The sequence below is a fragment of the Penaeus japonicus genome, unplaced genomic scaffold (assembly GCF_977035675.1).
Source record: "Penaeus japonicus unplaced genomic scaffold, GWHDUDI00000001_assembly GWHDUDI00000020, whole genome shotgun sequence".
Classification (NCBI taxonomy): Eukaryota; Metazoa; Arthropoda; class Malacostraca; order Decapoda; family Penaeidae; genus Penaeus; species Penaeus japonicus.
Genome location: NW_028234422.1, coordinates 27,005,063 through 27,024,362, shown reverse-complemented (window position 1 = coordinate 27,024,362; position 19,300 = coordinate 27,005,063). Strand labels below are relative to the sequence as shown.

Below are 19,300 nucleotides of genomic sequence, written 5' to 3'. Positions count from 1 at the left end.
GTCGTTTACGATTTAAAGGCAGGGGGCGAGGGAGGGACGGGGGGGACGGGGGGGGGCTCTGAAAGGGGAGGTGGCATGATAATAGGCATTTAGTACTCGATCATTTCAACAATTAGAGTCGCCGTCAAGAAAGCAAAACGGTGTAGATGCGTCCTTACCCTTTTTATATGTGTATTTTTTTTACGTTTTTTTTTTTCATATCATTTTCCCATTGTTCGTCTATCGGTTTGAAGTGACCGCATACCTGCGATTCCGAGGAAATGATTGGCCAAAGTGTGTTTACATGTCAGCGGGTCTGCGGGACAATTGAAGGAGGCGAAACGTCTTAGAAGTTGTCCTGGGTTTCCCCGGGGGAGGGAGAGGGGGTGGGGGCACGGGGTGGGTGGGGGGCGCGGAGGAGGACAAGGTGTTAGAGGCAGATGCAGATACACACACACACGCACGCACACACACAAATCCACGCGCGCGCGTGGATTTGTGTGTGTGTGTGTGTGTGTGTGTGTGTGTGTGTGTGTGTGTGTGTGTGTGTGTGTGTGTGTGTAACAGACAATCAAATACAGACAAAGGTACAGAGCAAAGACGAGAGGGAAGAGAAACAAAGAATGAGAGAGAGCGAGCGAAAGAGAGAAAAAGATAGAAAGAAAGAAAGAAAAAGACAACACGCAACAAAATACCCCCCCCCCCAAAAAAAAAAAAAAAAAAAAAAAAAAAAAAAAAACGAGAAATCATTCAGCGTGTCCTTGACAAGCGAACCGTAGAACCGAAGACGCGGCCGATGAGAAGGCCCGATTCCCCGGCGAATTCGGTTCTTCGGAGGAGGAGGAGGAGGAAGAAGACGGGGAAAAAAGGGCGCCGCTCCGTATGATATAAATGGCCCTAGATGATGATGATGATGATGAGGAGGGTGGAGGAAAAAGAAGAAGGATTTGGCCCGAAATCAACCGCGACCTTGGCGGTGCCGCGTCGATGGCGCTGGTTGTAAAGGCTGGGGGAGGAACGGTGGGAGGGAGAGAGAGAGAGAGAGAGAGAGAGAGAGAGAGAGAGAGAGAGAGAGAGAGAGAGAGAAGGGAAAGAAAAGGAGGGAGTAGGGGAGTAAGGGAGGATTTGAAAGAGAGAGCGAGAGAGAGGAGGAGGAGGAGGAGGAGGAGGGAGGGAGGGAGAAGGAGAGAAGGGGAAGAAAAGGAGGGAGTAGGGGAGTAAGGGAGGATGTGAAAGAGAGAGAGAGAGAATAACGCAGTGAAATATTCTCCAAAAAGATGCCATCGCCATTTCATTGACAATAGCACACCATATTCTATAGCACGTTCTTCACCCGTCATCTCCGCGACAGAATTCACGCGTTTCTTTTGTTCTCTCACAGCCATAGTGTTCTCTGTTGAAAATGACTTGATTAGCATCCCGGCGATTTTATTGCCATCATTAATTGACTATATTTATCATTCTTTTTTTTACTGCCATTCCTCTTCTTCCTCTGAATGCCTGTGAATGTATTTATCGCCACGCTCTTAATTTCTTTCTTGCGTATGTGTTACTGGTATCGCCATTGTTGTATTCCTAGCGGGGTTATTTTTTCTACAATGTTTTTTTTTTTTTTCGTTATGTGGTTATTATTGTTGTTTATTGTGTATTGTTGCATCCTCGTTGTCGTGTTTTTTTCTTTGATAATTATTATTTTTTATTTATTCTGTATTTCCTTATTCACCCCCTTCGTTTTCTCCCCCCAGGGCAAAGTGGTGATCCGACCCATAGCCTTCAAGCCGGTGGCGTCTCCAGGCCAGCAGGGCGGCGTCTCTCCCCAGGGGGTCATCATGGGGGGGTCCCCAGGGAGTGGGGGGGTCACGTCGCAGTCCGGAACCCCCAACATCACGCCCCCCTCGCGCCCCGACCCCCGCTACACCTCCACGCCCACGCTGGTTAGAGGCGGCATCCATCATTACGGAAGTGAGTAGATTTAGATAGATTCAGTTAAAGAAATTGAATTGAATTAGATTAAATCCATTTAAATAGATTGTCAGAGTCACAGGGAAAGTGAAATAGAATTTAGTTACTGTTTCACATATGCCCTATCACGAATGCGTGGTTTCACTTCGGATTAGGTTAGTCCACCCTTGACGACGTTGTTTTGGCTTAAAGAAAACGGTGTGATCGTCGCAAATCTGCTTTTTATTTTATTTTTATAAGAACATAAAGAATGTCATTACGTTTTAGAACACCAGCCTTGTTTTCTACTTTAGAAAATTTAAGTGAATTTATATATTTATTTAGCTAATCTGGCAATACTGATCTCCAAACCTTACGTCTGACACGAGAAAGGCGCCCAGACAACCGCTGTGATAAGTTGCGTTTCACTGTTATGGGTCAGCTGGGGTCAGAGGTCACCGATAAGGCTCTGGAGCGAGGTCAGGGTTAGGGGTCGGTGTGTTTGGGTTTTGAGCATGGGTGAGGAGGATAGGAGGGAGGGAGGATAGGAGGGAGGAAGAGGGAAATGGAGGGGGGAAGGGAGGAAGAGGGAAAGGAAGGAGAGAGGGAGGGAGGAAGAGGGAAATGGAGGGGGGGATAGGAGGGATGGAGGGAGGGTAGGAGGGAGGAGGAAGAGGAGGGAAAGAAAATGAGGAGGGGCCGGGAAGGGGGAGAGGAGGGGGGGGGGTGAGCGGTGAGTCTACCAGCACCGATATGCCTGGCAAGCAAAAGCAGACCAAGTTGTTTTTAAATGCAAGATTTTTGAAGCGACATCGTCATGCATATAGGGATTTATATATATATATATATATCATTAGTATTGTTATAATTATCAAGATTATTTCATTATTTGTATTAGCATTGCTCTCCAATTTTTATAATTTTGCCTTACTCTTTCGTTAAATTCGCTTTCTCTCTCTCTCTCTCTCTCTCTCTCTCTCTCTCTCTCTCTCTCTCTCTCTCTCTCTCTCTCCTCTCTCTCTCTCCCTCTCCCTCCCTCTCCCTCTCCCTCTCCCTCTCCCTCTCCCTCTCCCTTCCCTCCTCCCTCCCTCCCTCCCTCCCTCCCTCCCTCCCTCCCTCTCCCTCCCCCATTCTCTCTCTCTCTCTTTCTGTTTCTGTTTCTCTTTCTGCCTTTGGCTCCCTCCCTCTCCTCCCACGACGTCTGACGGGCATGGAAGGCCGGCGTCGGTGTTCAGTTTCCGTCGCTTTCATTCTCCTCTCTTTCTTTTTCTCTCATTTTATTCTCGTAAACACGCCTGTCTTGTCCCTATCCCTCCCCCTCCCCTCTCTCCCTCTCCCCCTCTCCCTGTTTTCTCTTCTTTTCCTTCTCCCTTTCTTCTCTTTCGCGTCGCCGTTTTTGTTTTGTCTTTTTTTTTTTACTCTCGTTCGTTGCGTTGTTTATCTATTCTTTCTTATTTACTTTGTTTTGTCTTTAACATATTTGTTTCTTTTGTTTTTTTTTCGATTTCTTTTTGGCATTTGATAGTGAGTGAAAATGATATTAATAACGTTAATAACCAATAGTAATGTTAATAATGATAGTGATGATATTAGTAATTGTTCAAGTAAGAGTGTGACGCCTTACGAGCTGAGTAGTGGGAAAAGAGGAAAAAAAGAGGCGGGGAAAAAAGAGGAAATAATGATTGAAGTGACGGCGTGTTCCCCGGGGGTCAGTTTACACAGTCTCTTGGCGGACTCGGAGGGTCGTGTTCCTTATTTATGGGGTGTGTGCGCGGGAGTTTAGTTTAGTCTAGTTTTTTTTTTTTTTTTTTTTTTTTTTTTTTTTTTTTTTTTTTTTTTTTTCTCTCTCTCTCTCTCTCTCTCTCTCTCTCTCTCTCTCTCTCTCTCTCTCTCTCTCTCTCTCTCTCTCTCTCTCTCTCTCTCTCTCTCTCTCTCTCTCTCTCTCTCTCTCTTTTTGTCTCTCTCCCTTTCTCTCTCCACACACATACGCATGCACATGCACATACTCACACACACACACACACACACACACACACACACACACACACACACACACACACACACACACACACATATATATAAACATATATATATATATATATATATAAATATATAAAAGTATATATATATATATACTTTTTTTTATTCATTATCTGGAATTCCTCCGTCACGTACAAATTCCCTGCGAAGATTTATGGAGGAGGAAGGTAGGCAGGCGAACTCGGAGATAAAGGCCAGATGTGGATAGGTGGATAAACGGGAGGAAGGAGGCTGCAGGCGAGGCGAGGGAAAGGGTGTGGGATAGAGAGAAAGGGAGGGATAGAGAGGATAGGGGCGGGTATAGTGTGTTCCGGTACATCAGTTAATTTTAGTACTCTATCACATTATGTCTTACCGTCTTCTTCTTCTTCTTCTACTACTTGGGAACGTCTTCCTCAATTTGCTCTAACTATTGCCCTAATGATGTAAATGCAACACCTACCATGCCCCCTGAGCCCAGCCTCGCCCTAACCCCCGTGTCCCCGCAGGCATGGGCGACCTGAAGACGCTGAGCCACAACAGCTACTCGCTGGACCGACGGGGCCTGGTGACGCCGCTGTCGTCGCGAGGCTACTACGACCACGCCAACGACAACAACAACAAGTACAACAGCCTCACCAAGCTCCACAACAACAAGAACATCTCCATGAACAACAAGAACAGCAGCTACATCAGCCACAACAGCAGCATGAGCAGTAGTGGCAGCAACACGAGCGGCGGCGGCGGCGGCGGCGGCAACATGAACACCAGCGGCAGCAGTCACAACAGCAGCAGCAACAACAACAACAGCCCTCCGTCGTACCCGCCGCCGCCGCCTCGGCCGCCGTCGCACCAGTCGACGTGCAGCAACATCGAGGACGGCCAGCTGCACCACCACCGCCTGTCGGCCTACGACAACCGCCTGTCCAGCGCCTACGACAACGGCGCCGCCATCACCTACAGCCGCGCCAACGGATACTCGTCCAGCAGCACCGACTTGCCGCGCTACGACAGCCTCAAGAACCTCTCGAGCGAGTCCTACCACCACCAGTACCAGTACCACGGCCACCACCACCACCACCACGCGGCCGGACCCGGCGGAGGCAGCGGCGGCGGCGGGCTGCACCAGCGCATGGGCGGCTCCGTGACCAACCTGTCGCGCATGGGCGGCGGCCACCACAGTGGCTCCGTGCAGGGCCTGGACCGCTCGGGCTCCACCGTGGCCCTGGACAGGTCGGCGTCCGTGATGGGCTCCAACCTGGACCGCTCGGGCTCCGTCAGCGGCTCCAATCTGGGCCTGGACCGCTCCGTGTCCGTCACGGGCTCCAACCCCGGCCTTGACCGCACCATCTGCGGCTCCGTCGCAGGCTCCATCAGCGAGCTCACCCTCGACGAGCACCACCAGACGCCCTCGCCCTCCGACTCCGGCGTGGCGGAACTGGAGGCCATGCTCAAGGAGAAGGACTCCGAGATCAACACGCTCCGCGAGACCATGGAGCAGAACGAGCAGGTGATATTCAAGGTAGGGCAGGGAGACGCCAGGGAGACGGCAGGGGCACGCTCGCCACGGGACGCCGCGCCACAGGACTTTCATCAGACGCCTCACGACTTGCATGCTTTAGAGCCCTCTTACTCGTTAGGACTCTTAGACACTTAGGGACTCTCTTGGACGCTATGGGGACTGCTAGGTGGGGGGGGGGGGCGATGCCTGAAGGCAGTGTCCCTCCAAAAGGGTAGATAGAGTAGATAGTTATGATAGTGTTCATGATAATGCTAACATATGATGTAATCGGAAATATTACAATAACTTTATAGGAGTAATGATAACCTAAGCTTGTCACAAAAGATTAACCTAATTTTTCCTCCCAGGTGTATGAGGAGAAGGAAAAGACATGGGAGAGAGAACTGAAGAAGATCAGAGACTTGTATGACTCTCGCCTCAAGGCAGCGCAACAGAAGGCTCTCAAGGTGGAGCAGCAACTTACTACCCAAACATACCAGGTGAGATACCTGTAATGGCCTGGATGAATGGCCTTGTATTTGTGCCTTGTTTTGCTGAATTATGAATTTACTATAGATGTCTACTGTCGAAATTGTTAATCATTTGACAGACACAGAGACAAGCTTAAGTAATATTATATTTTTTGTTAAGATTATATCTTAAGTGAGAATTTCAACCCACAGCTGCAGCAGGAGCGCAGGAAACTGATGGCAGAGTTGGAGGAGGTCCGGCGAGAGAGAGACGGACAACAAAGTCAGACGGAACAGTTGCGGAGAGAGCTGAGCACTCTGAGGACCCAGCTAGAGGAAACAGAGTGGAACCTCTGTCAGAAGTCAGGTTTGTATATTGGGATTCTCGGTGAGAAACTTATCAGCAGATTGGTAATTCTTTCTTTTTGACCTTTTCCCATCAATCTTTGGATGTAGCTGTAGGTAACTTTAAAAGAGTAATAGTAATATGAATGGAGATTTGATTCTTCTTATTCCTTGCAGGGGAGATCTCCTTGCTGAAGACCCAGCTGAAGGATTCCCAAGGAGATCAGACCACCCGCGGCCACGAGCTGCTGCACTTGCGAGCCCAAGTGAGACAGTACCAAAACGAGGTGGAGAGGAGACGTTCTGAGATCAATTCGCTGCACGACCTCATGGGGCAGCAACGCCGGGAATCTGGCGACCTGCGCCTGCAGCTCGATCAGGCACAGCAGCAGCGCTCCCAAGCGAGAGCTCATGACCAGGATCTGCTCCTCCAGGTAGACAAGTACAAGTCTGAGGTTGAGGGCATGAAGCGGGAGAATGAGCTGCAGAGACAGCAGTTTGAGGAAGAGCGCAAGAAGTGGACTGAGGAGAAGGAGCGAGTCATACGCTACCAGAAACAACTGCACCACAACTATGTGGCCATGCTCGGCCGCAACCGTCAGTTGGAGGAGGAGGTGGCCAGGCTAACGGGGGTACCCCTGCCCCCTCTGAAGAATCTCAGCCCACCAAAACTGCCAGCCGTGTATGCTGATATCCGAGATGCCCCAACGTCCCCACAAATCTCCAGTGAGTCCCGATGCTGACGAGGAACTTGAATTTGTGTGTCATGCTGGTCATGTGTACAGTCACAAGGATATAAAGTGTATAAGAAATGTACAGTCTCAGTGATGTGTGTATAAATATCAAGGAAAATATTTTAAGGACCAATGGATACATCCATTCACAAGTCTTACCTAGATCTGGTGCAAAGACAAAACAGGAAGATTCAATGGAACAGGACCTGTATAGTTCAGAAAAGAAATGTACCATAAACATTCAAATTCAGATACTTCCTGGATTGTCTGTCCTTTGGGAGTGGTATCTTGCTGTAAAAAAAAAAAATTATATATTTTTTTCTCTTACTCGCTGTTAGACAAGGACATGAAAGGTGTCTACTCACCAGTGTTGGTCATAGACACTTCTGCAAGTGAACTGCTGTGTAGACTAACTGGAGGTCACAAGAAATGTAGCATTATCATGTGCTGATGTTCTGGCCTCTCTACCATGAAGCCTCAGGATGTGTGCGTGTATCAGAACTTGTACATGTTATATATATTTATATATATATAGATTTCTATTCTGTCTTCCTGATATTTTTAATGTTACAGACTGCAGTGCCCGTTTTCATATCTCATTGAGGACCAAGAAAAATGGGCAGAAAGACTCGCTTTTTGATTTAAGAGATTTATATATAGATACAAAGCAAGATGGAAGATGTTTGTAATTTTTGTATAGAATTTTTTTTTTCTTATTAATTGTAAGAGTTGTTAAGCTAGGAATACACAGTTTTAGTTTCTAGCCAAAGGTTATATTTAGTTGGACTGTTACACTCAAATTTTTTAAGTTAAGGTTCAGTTGATATAGTTAACTGTCTTTTACTGTGTACCTTTCAGTCATAATCATCCGGTTTTATAGCTTTGATCTAACTACTATAGTTTCCAGTTATTTATTGTGTATGATTTTTTTTGTGTGTGGAAAATTTGTATTATTTTATTGGGCCTTTCAGGGGTTAGATACTTCTATAAAGGTATTGTATTGTAGTCCCAAGTTCCTTCTTTAGTCAATACAAGAGATAGCAGGTAAATTGATAACATGCTGACAAAGACACAACAGTGTTTGAAGAGAAATTTGAACAGATTACATTGTTCATTCTATCAGAGAAGTATTATATCTGTACTTCGTCTGAGATTGCCATTTTCCAAAGTATATTGGAACCCTTTTCTTTCCAGACAGATTAGATATTTGTCTTTGTGGCGTGTTGAATCTACCTGTGATGTATTTTCATATTTTATCTCCTTTTTATTCAGTTTTTAAGGGGAAGCCCCAAGCTTCCCGTATTGTGTGGAATGACTCGTTTCTTCCCATGTTCTACTTCTGCCAATTCATATTCAGTCGTGTTTTTACGTGCTCATCAATCTTAAGCTGGACATGGATTGCCTTTCTTACATTTTTCTTTCATGTACATACTTTTTTTCTGGTGAATTTCTTGTCATGACCCTTTTTTTTTTTTTCTTTTTTTTCTTTTTCGTGTTTTCTTGTCCAATATAATGTTTGTTGCATTTGCTGGTGGTTTTGAACACTGATTGACCATCAGGGTTATAATTATTGAAAGGAACAAATGTCTACCAGTTATGAGCTGAACGTTGTCGTATTGAACAAGAACGCTAATATACATATATATATCAACTTGATGCTCAATAATGTAGTAGCACTTTGGTTCTGGAGAGGACACAATATATTTCATATAATTATAAATAAATAATAGAAAAAAATATATATGTCAGGTGTGGATAGAAAGAACTTTTGTGTATTTAAACATCCCATTTGTTGTTCTCGGGTAATGCCTTACCTGTCTCAGTTCCCGGATGTACCCTATAGGAAGAGTTTCTCTGCTCGCTCAGTTATATATTGACACCTGAAATCTGAGGGAAGTGTGAAGAAGCTAGCACAAATAAATGAGGAATATATTATCTGATTTTCCTTTTTATTTTCTTTACCTGTGATTGTATGTGTATGTGATTAAGCTAATGAAAATTCATTTACGAATATGAGTACAATATGTGGGCCAGTTCACAGTCCACTCCAAGAAACAAAGGCCATAACTCATCCAAATGTGAGTGAATTTTAACCAAAATTGCTAAGAGTAAATTATTACCAAATTTTCGGTTAGTAAACAAAGTGTTTGTGATCTCACAAAAATGCAGAAAAGAGGCATTGAATTGAATTTTCATTCCATTAAAACTCAGTTAAGTGAACCCACCTTAAATTTATTATTTTTTATGATTACAATAATCAATATATTTTCTATTTCTATACCAGTTAGTATATATTTTCATTACTATTATTAGGGATTTTATATTACTACTGTCATTAAAGAAATTCTCTTATATTAAATGGCTTTGTAATCACAATGATTAATATTTGTAATAGAGAAAAGCACCTGTATTCCAACATCTGTACATATTACACATGAAAATATGAAGGGGGGTACATTTTCCTATTTTTCAAGCTTTATAAAAATATTTCTTTCATAGCAACCAAATACAGCCACATAAAAAGACAGATACTTCAACATCTACCTTCATACCATTCTTTTATATCTGTTGAAAAATGTATATATTACAATGTGACCAATAACTTGCCTTGTATTGTGCTAAGATACATAGATACATATACTATACATATTTAAATCAATGTTAAAATACATATCCATACAAACATCTGATAGACACTATTTGACTATGTACCAGTAATTCATGTTGGCACACATAAATAAACATCCTGTTCCTCAAAGCTTAGACCTCTTAGTGAAAAATGTCATTATTGCAGTCATAAACTCCTCAGTGGTCCAGGATTCTGCCAACCGTTTACACTCCAAATCATTCACCTGTAAAGAGAGACAACAAAATGAAAATGAAAATGAAAAAAGAAGAAGAAAAAAAAAAAAGAATTCTAATTTTATGCTAAACCGAATTATACCGCGTGGGTAATTTTCTTCTTAAATTAGTAGATGTCATTATTTTTGTTCTGTGTAGATATAAAGTACATCAAGAGCATAATTAAATACTAAATAATATGCTTTAGACAATAATACATGAAATCAGATACTTTTAAAATAGACAAGGAAATGATTTTATAACACAGGACATATCTGATAAAAGCAGTCAATGTATATATATAAAGATAATTTTAATATTTTCAACAAAACAAGTGTGTGTCATTACACAGTTCACAATATTAACTTTCAATGATATAAGAACAGACCTCATGGAGCTTGTCCTTTAGGTGTGATCTCATGAGGTTCTTAGCCCTCTGCATAGCAATGGGTGGGAGCTTGGCCCACTGGTGCAACCTTGGCCAGATTTGGTCCATGTGTTCATCTGGAAACACTTCAGTCACTAAACCCAAGTTGCATGCTTCCTCTGCAGTCATCTGAAAGGACAAGTTTCTTTTTGACAAAAGGACGAAACATTTAGATTTGTCAAGACACTGCATTTAAAAGCATATAATAATCCATATGATGGGGTCCAATCCTTTTATTTTATTTCATACTATAAAGAACTAGGCTGGTTGTTTCAACTGTACACACACTGGGATACATAATGTTTCCAGAATCTTTTGAAATAAACTTTGGTGCTTTACTATTTTTTAAATGAAAAGTGAAAATTTAGGACTAAAATATAAGGGAAAGAGATTAATATAAGGTACAACAAATATATTCAATAACTATATGCAACATACAAAGAGTGCGAATTCATGGGTTGGTCACTTGAATTGAATGCAAAGAAGAGGACATGTTAACCCTCCTGAGCTGAGCCACTTCTTAACCATCTCTGGACTGACGCCATACAGCGTCGTTATTTAACTGATTTAGGCCTATGCATTTGAAAGCCCGATAATCTGTTTGGCCTGGGCTGGGCATTTTAAAATATGCTTTCATTTTTAGACATGTTATCATACATGAGTCAGTGTATGATATATTAGTAAAGAGATATAATTGAACCTTTAGTATGATGCATTAGTAACACAAGTGGAGGAAAAACGTCTATAGCAGAATTAAAAAAGTAAAGCAATTACTGACTTCCTGAATCTAACATTAATGATCATATTGTGTTTTGGGTTATTAGCAGAATGAGAACTGAATATCATTGAAAACAACACACAGTAAAAAACAAAACAAAAAACAAACTTTTCTTACTTCTTTTTAACATGGTCTGGAGAGGTAAAAATTAAAATAATAGAAAGTCCAAATCAACGGGGTAATAAAATTCTTCTGAAACATAAAAATCTAAATATTCTTTATCAGGGTCTATAGTTGCATAAAGCAATGATCCTGCCTAGGACTAATTTACCAACTCATTGGGGTTAAATATCAGTAAATAACATTCAAAACATTAAAAAGTCAGATATATCAGTGATCTGTTCGTTAGCCTTTGCCTGGAAGTCTATCCCAATGAAATGAGTAGTCAGATAGTCTTTTATTGATATATGTTCAACTAAGATAACTCCCTATCAAAGATGCAAAGAATATATAAACTTTTTGCTTAGGTTCTTTTGTAAAATGCCACATATTTCATGACACATGCTGCCATCTAGAAATGAATTAACTGTATATTTTGATAAATATCTGAAATACAGATGAACCCTTTCCTATGGGTAAGCTGACAATTGTAGGCCCAGCCCACCATGACTTTCTCATGACAGATTTCATGGTAGGTCTTACCCCTGTGTAACCATGTAGCCATTAATTACCACATATGGTCCTGACAATCGCAGCCTATGATATGATGCAAGGATCTGTTGTAAAAGCGATGTTCTCTAAGGCACTGGATAGAATGCAGGTCTTGCTGCCGTACAGCAAAAGAAGTAAAGTCAGGGGCTTCAACATAAGTAGCTTAATCACAGACATTCCTATCAAGAAAATTCATGACTCCTGCCCTAAGTCAATTTGCTTACTTGTTTTGATGACCAAGGGTTATAAACTATGCCAAATTTATGTAATGCTCTGTGTGACTGATGCTCTTACCACAAGCTTGTATCAACTGAGCATGTTCTTGTAGCATACCCCCTATTACCTGGATTTTGGTCTTGTTCCAGGTAGACCATGATACCTAAGGGCTTAGTCTCACTGCAAAATTCACTAAGTGCCACCACTAGAACTCCAGGGACTCAGGCAGGATAACAACACAATTGGCAATTCAAAAATCTATGACCTTAGTGTTACCCAGTGCTACCAGCACTGACTTTGGAATAACAGCCCTACCCAGTAGTTAGTCCATGCAAGTGTTGAAAAGTATTGGTGCAAGGACACAGCCTTGTCTCATTCCTAATTTACAGCCATGTTCTGCCATGCCCTTACAATAATTTTAGTAACATTAATAGGTTTACTTTTAATCTACAGAATCTCTTGAAGTGATATATCAGTGATCTGTTCCTTAGCCTTTGCCTGGAAGTCTATCCCAATGAAAGGAGTATCCTCTTGAGTTTGATGTAGGCTTCAAACAGTGACTCGAAAGGGAAGGACATGGTCTATTATGAATTTAGCCCTTCCATGAAAGGACACATCTTAAGATGTGTGTTTTCTGTTATTCTCTAGAATTATCGATGAAGTATGAATGTATATATAATAAATTACCTAAGTGATTGTAATTACCATTTGCTATAATAGGTCCTCATAACTGGGGAATAAATGTAGTACAATGCAGAATGGTTAATACGGATCCATATTGATTCAGAGTCTGGGTATGTCAGCAGTTGGTCTCTGATATGATGAGAGCAATAACAATGTCTGATATGTCAAGCAGTATAGGGCCTCTATGGTTGCTGCAATCCCAGCAATCCATTTCTTCTTCTATAGAGGAATCACCACACCTCAGCAAGTCTGTGGAAATGGTACCAGAGTGCCACATGGCAGCCAGAACAGCACACCATTCTCATACCATAGTTTCACCATTAGACTTCATTAGTCTAGTCAAGATGCTAGAAATACCTAACCTTAGTCATAGGAAGAGGTTCCTCATGGATGGGGGGGATAAAGTACTGTCCATGTTACCTCAAAAAAACTGCTCAAAATGTTCCTTAGGAGGGTTTGGAAGTTTGTTTTCTTAGCTTTCGACCTTGTCAGCAAGATTTCTGATGTGTCGTTCTATGTCTCTCTTCAATAGAGCCCAAGTCCTTCGCAACAGGAGTTGATGCAATTCATAATTTCTGGCCAAGCAAGCACCACAGCATGAATTTGTGGCCTCTAGTTTTTTCTGTGAGATAATGTTCTGCCTTGAACTCAGGTGTCACCAATAAACTTTAAAGCTGCATCAAGCATTTTCCATTTAATGGAACTGAACACTGTGAAAGGATTAGAGACAGCTATGACATACCCCTCAGCACACATTTCTCTTAGTCTGTCCGGGTGAAGCATCCAGGTTCAGGCACTCCACAGACAGACAAACAGCCAAAAAAAGAAAAAAAAAAGAAAAAAAAAAAAAAAGAAAAGAAAGGGGGGAGGGGTAGGAGCATGAACTTCAGTTTCCATAACTTGATGGGGGGTGGGGTGGGTAAGCCCTCACTCCTGCATCTCTTTAAGGTGTCGATAATACTCTTGGGGAGGAAAACTGGCTGGGACTACCTTCTCAAAACCAACCACTGATCCAGGGGGCCTGAGATGCAGGTGTTGACATCCTCGCATCAGTGGGCTCCGTATCTTTAGGGCCTTCTGCTGCTACAAAATCTTCTACACTTTAGCCTGGGACTACAAGGTCTTGATGCTGGAGAGGCTATGCACTGGCAGTGGACACTTACACAAATCCTAATCACATTACCCTGGGTACGGTACACCCACCCATTGGCCAAGTTGCTAGTAAATATTCAGTTAGATGAAGGAAAATCAGTTTGTGGATTTTAAAAAATATAAATACCAATAAAGATAAATATAAATATAATTACTCATTACATGACACATATACTTGTTATGAAACCGATCATGGAGTTTTCGTATCTAAGTATTTGTTCTAATTTTCAACCTAACCTAAGTGCAGAACAGGCAGAGATCATGGTACACTAATATGAAAGGCGTTGTTTAAAATCACAAGGAAAACCTGCGACCAACATGAATAAATCATTCTCACTACCTTCTGATATACTAATCAGACTATACTATATATAAAAATGAAAAGGTTAAAAAATATTCATATATTTCCATAATATTCAGCATGATTCTCACCTTTTACAGTAACATGCTGTAAATCAATCAGAAATAAATGAACAAGTCAACATGTGCACGCCTCTCGTAAAAATACGCACACACTCATAACTTCGAAGTCATTACCTTCTTTCCAAAAAGCAGCATCTCCGCGGCTTTTCCAGGTCCCATGATCCGAGGGAACAGATAGGAGGAGCATCCTTCGGGAGCCTGTGCTAGACTCACAAATGGTGTGTGGAAGACTGCCTGGATGAAAGGGTAAAGAAAAATTAGCCTTTATAATTTTATATAATAATGATAAGGATCATAGTAATAGCAATGATATCAATATTAATAATGATGATGATGATGATCACTATGATAATGATGATGAAGATGATGTTAGTAATAATAACAATAACAGTAATAGTAACAATAACAATCTACACTGAAAATGGCCGTGATAGACAATACCAGACCTGCAAGACTACTAAAACACCACATCTTCCCTACCCCCAAAATAACTCGCAATGATTCATAACAACAATCAATTTCGACCCAGAACTTTAGAAAATCCGTACACACCACCAAACTTCTTTGTCACGAGACTCACCCTGTTAGAGGCATAAACGACATCGCAGAGACCCAGCATGGTCACTCCAATACCCACCGCCGGACCGTTGACGATAGCGACGAGGGGTTTGGGAAAGTCGATCAACGCTTTTACCAGTCTGCGGGATGAATGGCAGTGATAGTAATGATGAGGCATGTGAATAATATGATTAGTAATAGTAATAACTATATTGATAAAAAAGAAATAAGAGTAGATTTAGAATAATAAGCACTGGTATGAACAGTAGTAAGATATAAATAGTTGTAATGACTACTTAGCAAGAATGGTAAGATCAATAATAATTTCAAAAAGAGAAATGAAACAAAGACTGATTAGAAATAATAGTTATAATTGTATGTATAACAACAACAAAAATAATAATGAATGTCTTCCTCAATCTCATGATAATAACTAAAAGAATTAGATGGGAAGAAGAGATGTATAAAAGGGTTTAAATGAGAATGAATAACTTAGGAGATGCGATTGCTGTGTTGCAATTAAATCTTCACCAGCATTACATGATATAATGTAATACAGATTTTGTGGAAACATGTCAATCACATCTGTTTAATTGTGAAGTTATTCATTCTTATTCATACCTTTTTCTACACATGTCACAATGTCTGCTGATCAAGTAAAAAGAAAACACAAATTATGGAAACAGTAAGAATAAGCTATTCAGTTCTATGCAACAAATGATCAACATACATTAATATGAATATCTGAAAATCAAATTGAATATCAATGCCAAGAATATAGGATTCTGTTGAAAGGAGCAAGTGGACACAAGAGAGCCTTACCTGTTAAAACTACCGTTAGCTGCCTTTGCTAGTAACTCTAAATTAGTTTCTCCTTTGCCTTCAGAGGCACCACTGCCTCCAGACCCTCCTCTGAAAAAAGAACAAGAAAGTGAAAAACAAAGAAGGAAGTAATATATAAAAACCCTAAGAAGGTGTTTTAAACAGAAGGTTGAATGTTATTTCTAGTGACTTCTATTTATTAATTTTTTTAAATCAAGACATATGTCTGAAAATAAACTACAAAGCTACAGAAATCATAAATGTTATTTTCATAGAAAATTTTGATAAATGTTATCTTATATGATGCATATAGACTATAAGAACTCTCATGTCGCATGTTGCATGGTAATTACACCTAAAACATATCATGTCTTAAGATATATATTAATTTCATAAAATCTGGAAAAAAAAATAAAAACTGTGACCACATCTCTATGGAAATAAAAGCGGTGCTTGCATAGCCTTACAATGGTAACAAACAATTGTTTTGAGAATGAAGACATTTTGGTGATTTTATCTGTAATCTTTCTTTATCAAAATGAAGGACTGAACAGTTTAGAGCATTTTCTTTTTTTTTTTCTTTCAATTTTCCTTATCTTTATCTTTATAAGCACCATCACAGCTTTGAGCAAAAAAATACCCAAATTCATTTTCACTCATTGTGGATACTAACTCGAGGTAACAATGCATCACTGCATTGTTGTTTATTCTTACTTGTTCATCTAATCATGACGTCATTCACAATTATAACTGAATAAATATCTTACCAATCATTCTAAACATTTGTTACAGCTCTCTGAAAGTATCATTCTTTATCTATACAAATATTTTTTTTGCCAAGAAAGACCTGTGACATATTTCAGATAGATAAAATACGATCACAGAACTTCTAGTAGTGCAGATCTTACCATATTGAAGGGCTATTACATTACTTTTGGAGAAATCTTCATTATGGAACTCTAAGCACATTTCAGTTATGTTTAAGAATAGTTTAGAAACTTGGATATATTTTCTAATTCTTCAGAGTCTATCAAATAGCCAATAAAAGCTTACTCAATAGCTGGATTTGGCCGAGAGGTAGCCAACTGAATAACTATTACATACATTAGGGTGTCATAAAATTTCAACTATACTTGTATATATATATATGTGCAGTATGTAAGCCTTACCTTCTTATAGCACAATCTAGATAGGAACTCTAAAACATGTGTTTTATAGAAGTATTCTAAATCATTCAAGATAAAGGCAAAAACTGCTGTAAAAGCACAAACGACTCATGGGACACAGAACACCTACCCCTTCGTGAAGTTGGAAAGATCATTTCCCGAGGTGAAGTAATCACCCGTTCCTGTTACAACCACAATCGCAGCCTCTGGGTTGGCTGCTGCTCTCTCTAGAGCAGGAGCCAAACCGAGCATAATCTGCATTGGAGGGGGGGAGGGGGGAGATGATATGAGAGTACTGTGACATCATAACTATGGTGTGCAGCTGAAACTGCTATGTGACATGCTTTGATACTACAATAATATCCATAGGCATGAAAGGAATTGTGAGAGAAAATAATAAGTGATGATAATGGTGATGGTGGTGGTGATGGTGGTGGTGGTGGTAGTGGTGGTGGTAATAATAATAATAATAATAATAATAATAATAATAATAATAATAATAATAATGATAATGATAATGATGATGAAATTTGGGAAGATAGGAAAATAATACATTAAATGCCAACCAATTACCAACCTATTCTATTATATTCTCTGTTCCATCAATATATATCAGTTTCCGACAAATTCATCCACAACTCAGTTTAAGATCACTTACCTTGTCATTAAAAGCATTCTTCTTCTTGGGTCTGTTAAATCTTATTATGTAGACTCCATCCTTAACTATCTCTACCAAATCTGGTTCCTAAAAATCAAAATAGAATAAAAGTGAGAATTATAGATTTCCATATTTTTCTAGTGAGACTTTTCAAATCTATTTTCTAAGTTAGGTGGATAATATTGTTCAATCTATAAGAATTAACATATGTATATATTTCTTTTGAAAAGTTTCTTGTTACATGATATATGATCATTATTCAATTATGGTAAACTTAGGCTATTTTTTATTTACCTATGGTATCTAAAACCTTATACATCTTACCTGATTTGCCATTCTATATTTCAAAAGATTTATTTCAGTGTGGAATATTAAAGTTTCTACTGTCAGCAATCTGTCAAAAAAATAATAATAAATAAATAAATAAAAGAAAAAAATAGATTAATTAAATGTATCATTACATACAGCAATTCTGAGTCTTCTGCCACATCATAATTTATAAACATCTCTTTAACCCCAAAAGGACAGCATAGCAATGTATAGGAAAAACACATTTTTGCCAATTCAAATACACAGTTATTCTTTCTCATATCATTCTTGTATGGATAATCATATTAGATATTATCTGAACACATCTTTTAAGAAGACTATTGACTTCCTATTTTACGAGCAACATTTACGAGAACAAAATCTGTGAAAGTTATGCATGAGAAATAAATAATAAATATCATAATTTCTTCCTCAATATCTGGCACCTCTCAGAGAGACAGAAAATAATCCAAATAAAAGAAAACAACCAAATCAGACCCAATGATTGGATATATATAAAAGGATAATTAAGAAAAGCAAGATATATAATAAATACTTTACCACTAATATCTATATTGTCCATCAGAAAATACCCTTCATGATTTCCCAAGTAATATGGTGAACAAACATGTAAGAATAATGATTCCATTAGCTTAAAAATCCAAAAAAATAACAAAATACCAAAGTTATCGAATACATTCTGAATCAAATTAACCAAGGATTAATAAGATTTCAAACTTAAATACCAAGGAAACAAAGAACAAATTCTCACCTCACACAACCTGTCTCTTAACTCAATCGAGAAAAAAATCACGTTAAAGATCTCACATGATTTATATAATCAAAGATTATCTCTTATCTGAGCATACGAACGAGGTCAAAGGTCAAGTAATATCCAAGATAATATGTTTTACTCTTATTCTCACGTTGCATCATTGATAAGCTCTAACTTCATAGCTTTAAACCTGTATTAATTTACTCTAAATCACTTTTGAGTCTATTAGGCCTTTGATATTATATAAAGAATCGGATGAATGGACTTGCTGCTACGAAGAGTTACATTATATTTGGGTCGTTTGAAAAGTTATTCGAATTTGCGGTATCTGTGGCCCTTTTTCCCTTGAAAAATTTGATTTTTTTTTTATCAGTCTCCATGAACTGGGATATAGGTTTGTGGTTCATATTGAAATTACAAAGCTTCTTATGTCCTTAATGACTGCTAAAGAAATAATTTCTAGAATTATATCTCTTATGTCTATCAAATTAATTGGGGTTATTTCCTTTTCCTACAGGAAGATATCATTGGGTATAATTAATGTAAATGATAGTTAGGTATATAAATGATGAAACAGAGGAATAAATTCTGACAAATGTATTATGTATTCATATACGTATACACATTCACTAACTCCTATTCTCATCTCTCTCTCTCTCTCTCTCTCTCTCTCTCTCTCTCTCTCTCTCTCTCTCTCTCTCTCTCTCTCTCTCTCTCTCTCTCTCTCTCTCTCTCTCTCTCTCTCTCTCTCTCTCTCTCTCTCTCTTCCTCTCTCTCTCTCTCCTCTCTCTCTCTCCCTCCTCTCTCTCTCTCTCTCTCTCTCTCTCTCTCTCTCTCTCTCTCTCTCTCTC

General features: G+C 39.7%; 2 protein-coding genes across 11 annotated transcripts in view; one reads left to right on the top strand and one right to left on the bottom strand.

The window, feature by feature from the left end:
• LOC122252127 (uncharacterized) overlaps positions 1-8,922 on the top strand; it is a 302,966-nt gene extending 294,044 nt beyond the window's left edge. For 8 of the 9 annotated variants that reach the window (XM_086548238.1, XM_086548239.1, XM_086548236.1 and 5 more), the window contains 5 exons: positions 1,725-1,941; positions 4,449-5,461; positions 5,809-5,940; positions 6,124-6,277; positions 6,433-8,922. In XM_086548238.1, the coding sequence (XP_086404364.1) occupies positions 1,725-1,941; positions 4,449-5,461; positions 5,809-5,940; positions 6,124-6,277; positions 6,433-6,998 (2,082 nt within the window). In that variant the 3' untranslated portion in view covers positions 6,999-8,922. The remainder of the gene's footprint in view (positions 1-1,724; positions 1,942-4,448; positions 5,462-5,808; positions 5,941-6,123; positions 6,278-6,432) is intronic. The other variant, XM_086548240.1, reaches the window with a different exon arrangement.
• Positions 8,923-9,205: 283 nt separating this feature from the next.
• On the bottom strand, positions 9,206-18,743 carry Dci (Dodecenoyl-CoA delta-isomerase). Of its 2 annotated transcripts, XM_086548244.1 has the most exons (10): positions 18,447-18,743; positions 17,690-17,759; positions 17,366-17,452; positions 16,838-16,962; positions 15,542-15,631; positions 14,742-14,859; positions 14,276-14,395; positions 10,219-10,386; positions 9,704-9,841; positions 9,206-9,661 (listed from the first exon to the last, which is right to left on the bottom strand). In XM_086548244.1, exons 2-9 carry the CDS (start codon positions 17,699-17,701, stop codon positions 9,743-9,745), a joined length of 819 nt encoding a protein of 272 aa, XP_086404370.1. In that variant the 5' UTR covers positions 17,702-17,759; positions 18,447-18,743; the 3' UTR covers positions 9,206-9,661; positions 9,704-9,742. The 2 variants fall into 2 exon arrangements, with proteins under 2 accessions (XP_086404370.1, XP_042870357.2); XM_043014423.2 differs by having other exon boundaries at positions 9,206-9,841.
• Between the last annotated feature and the right edge of the window lie 557 nt (positions 18,744-19,300).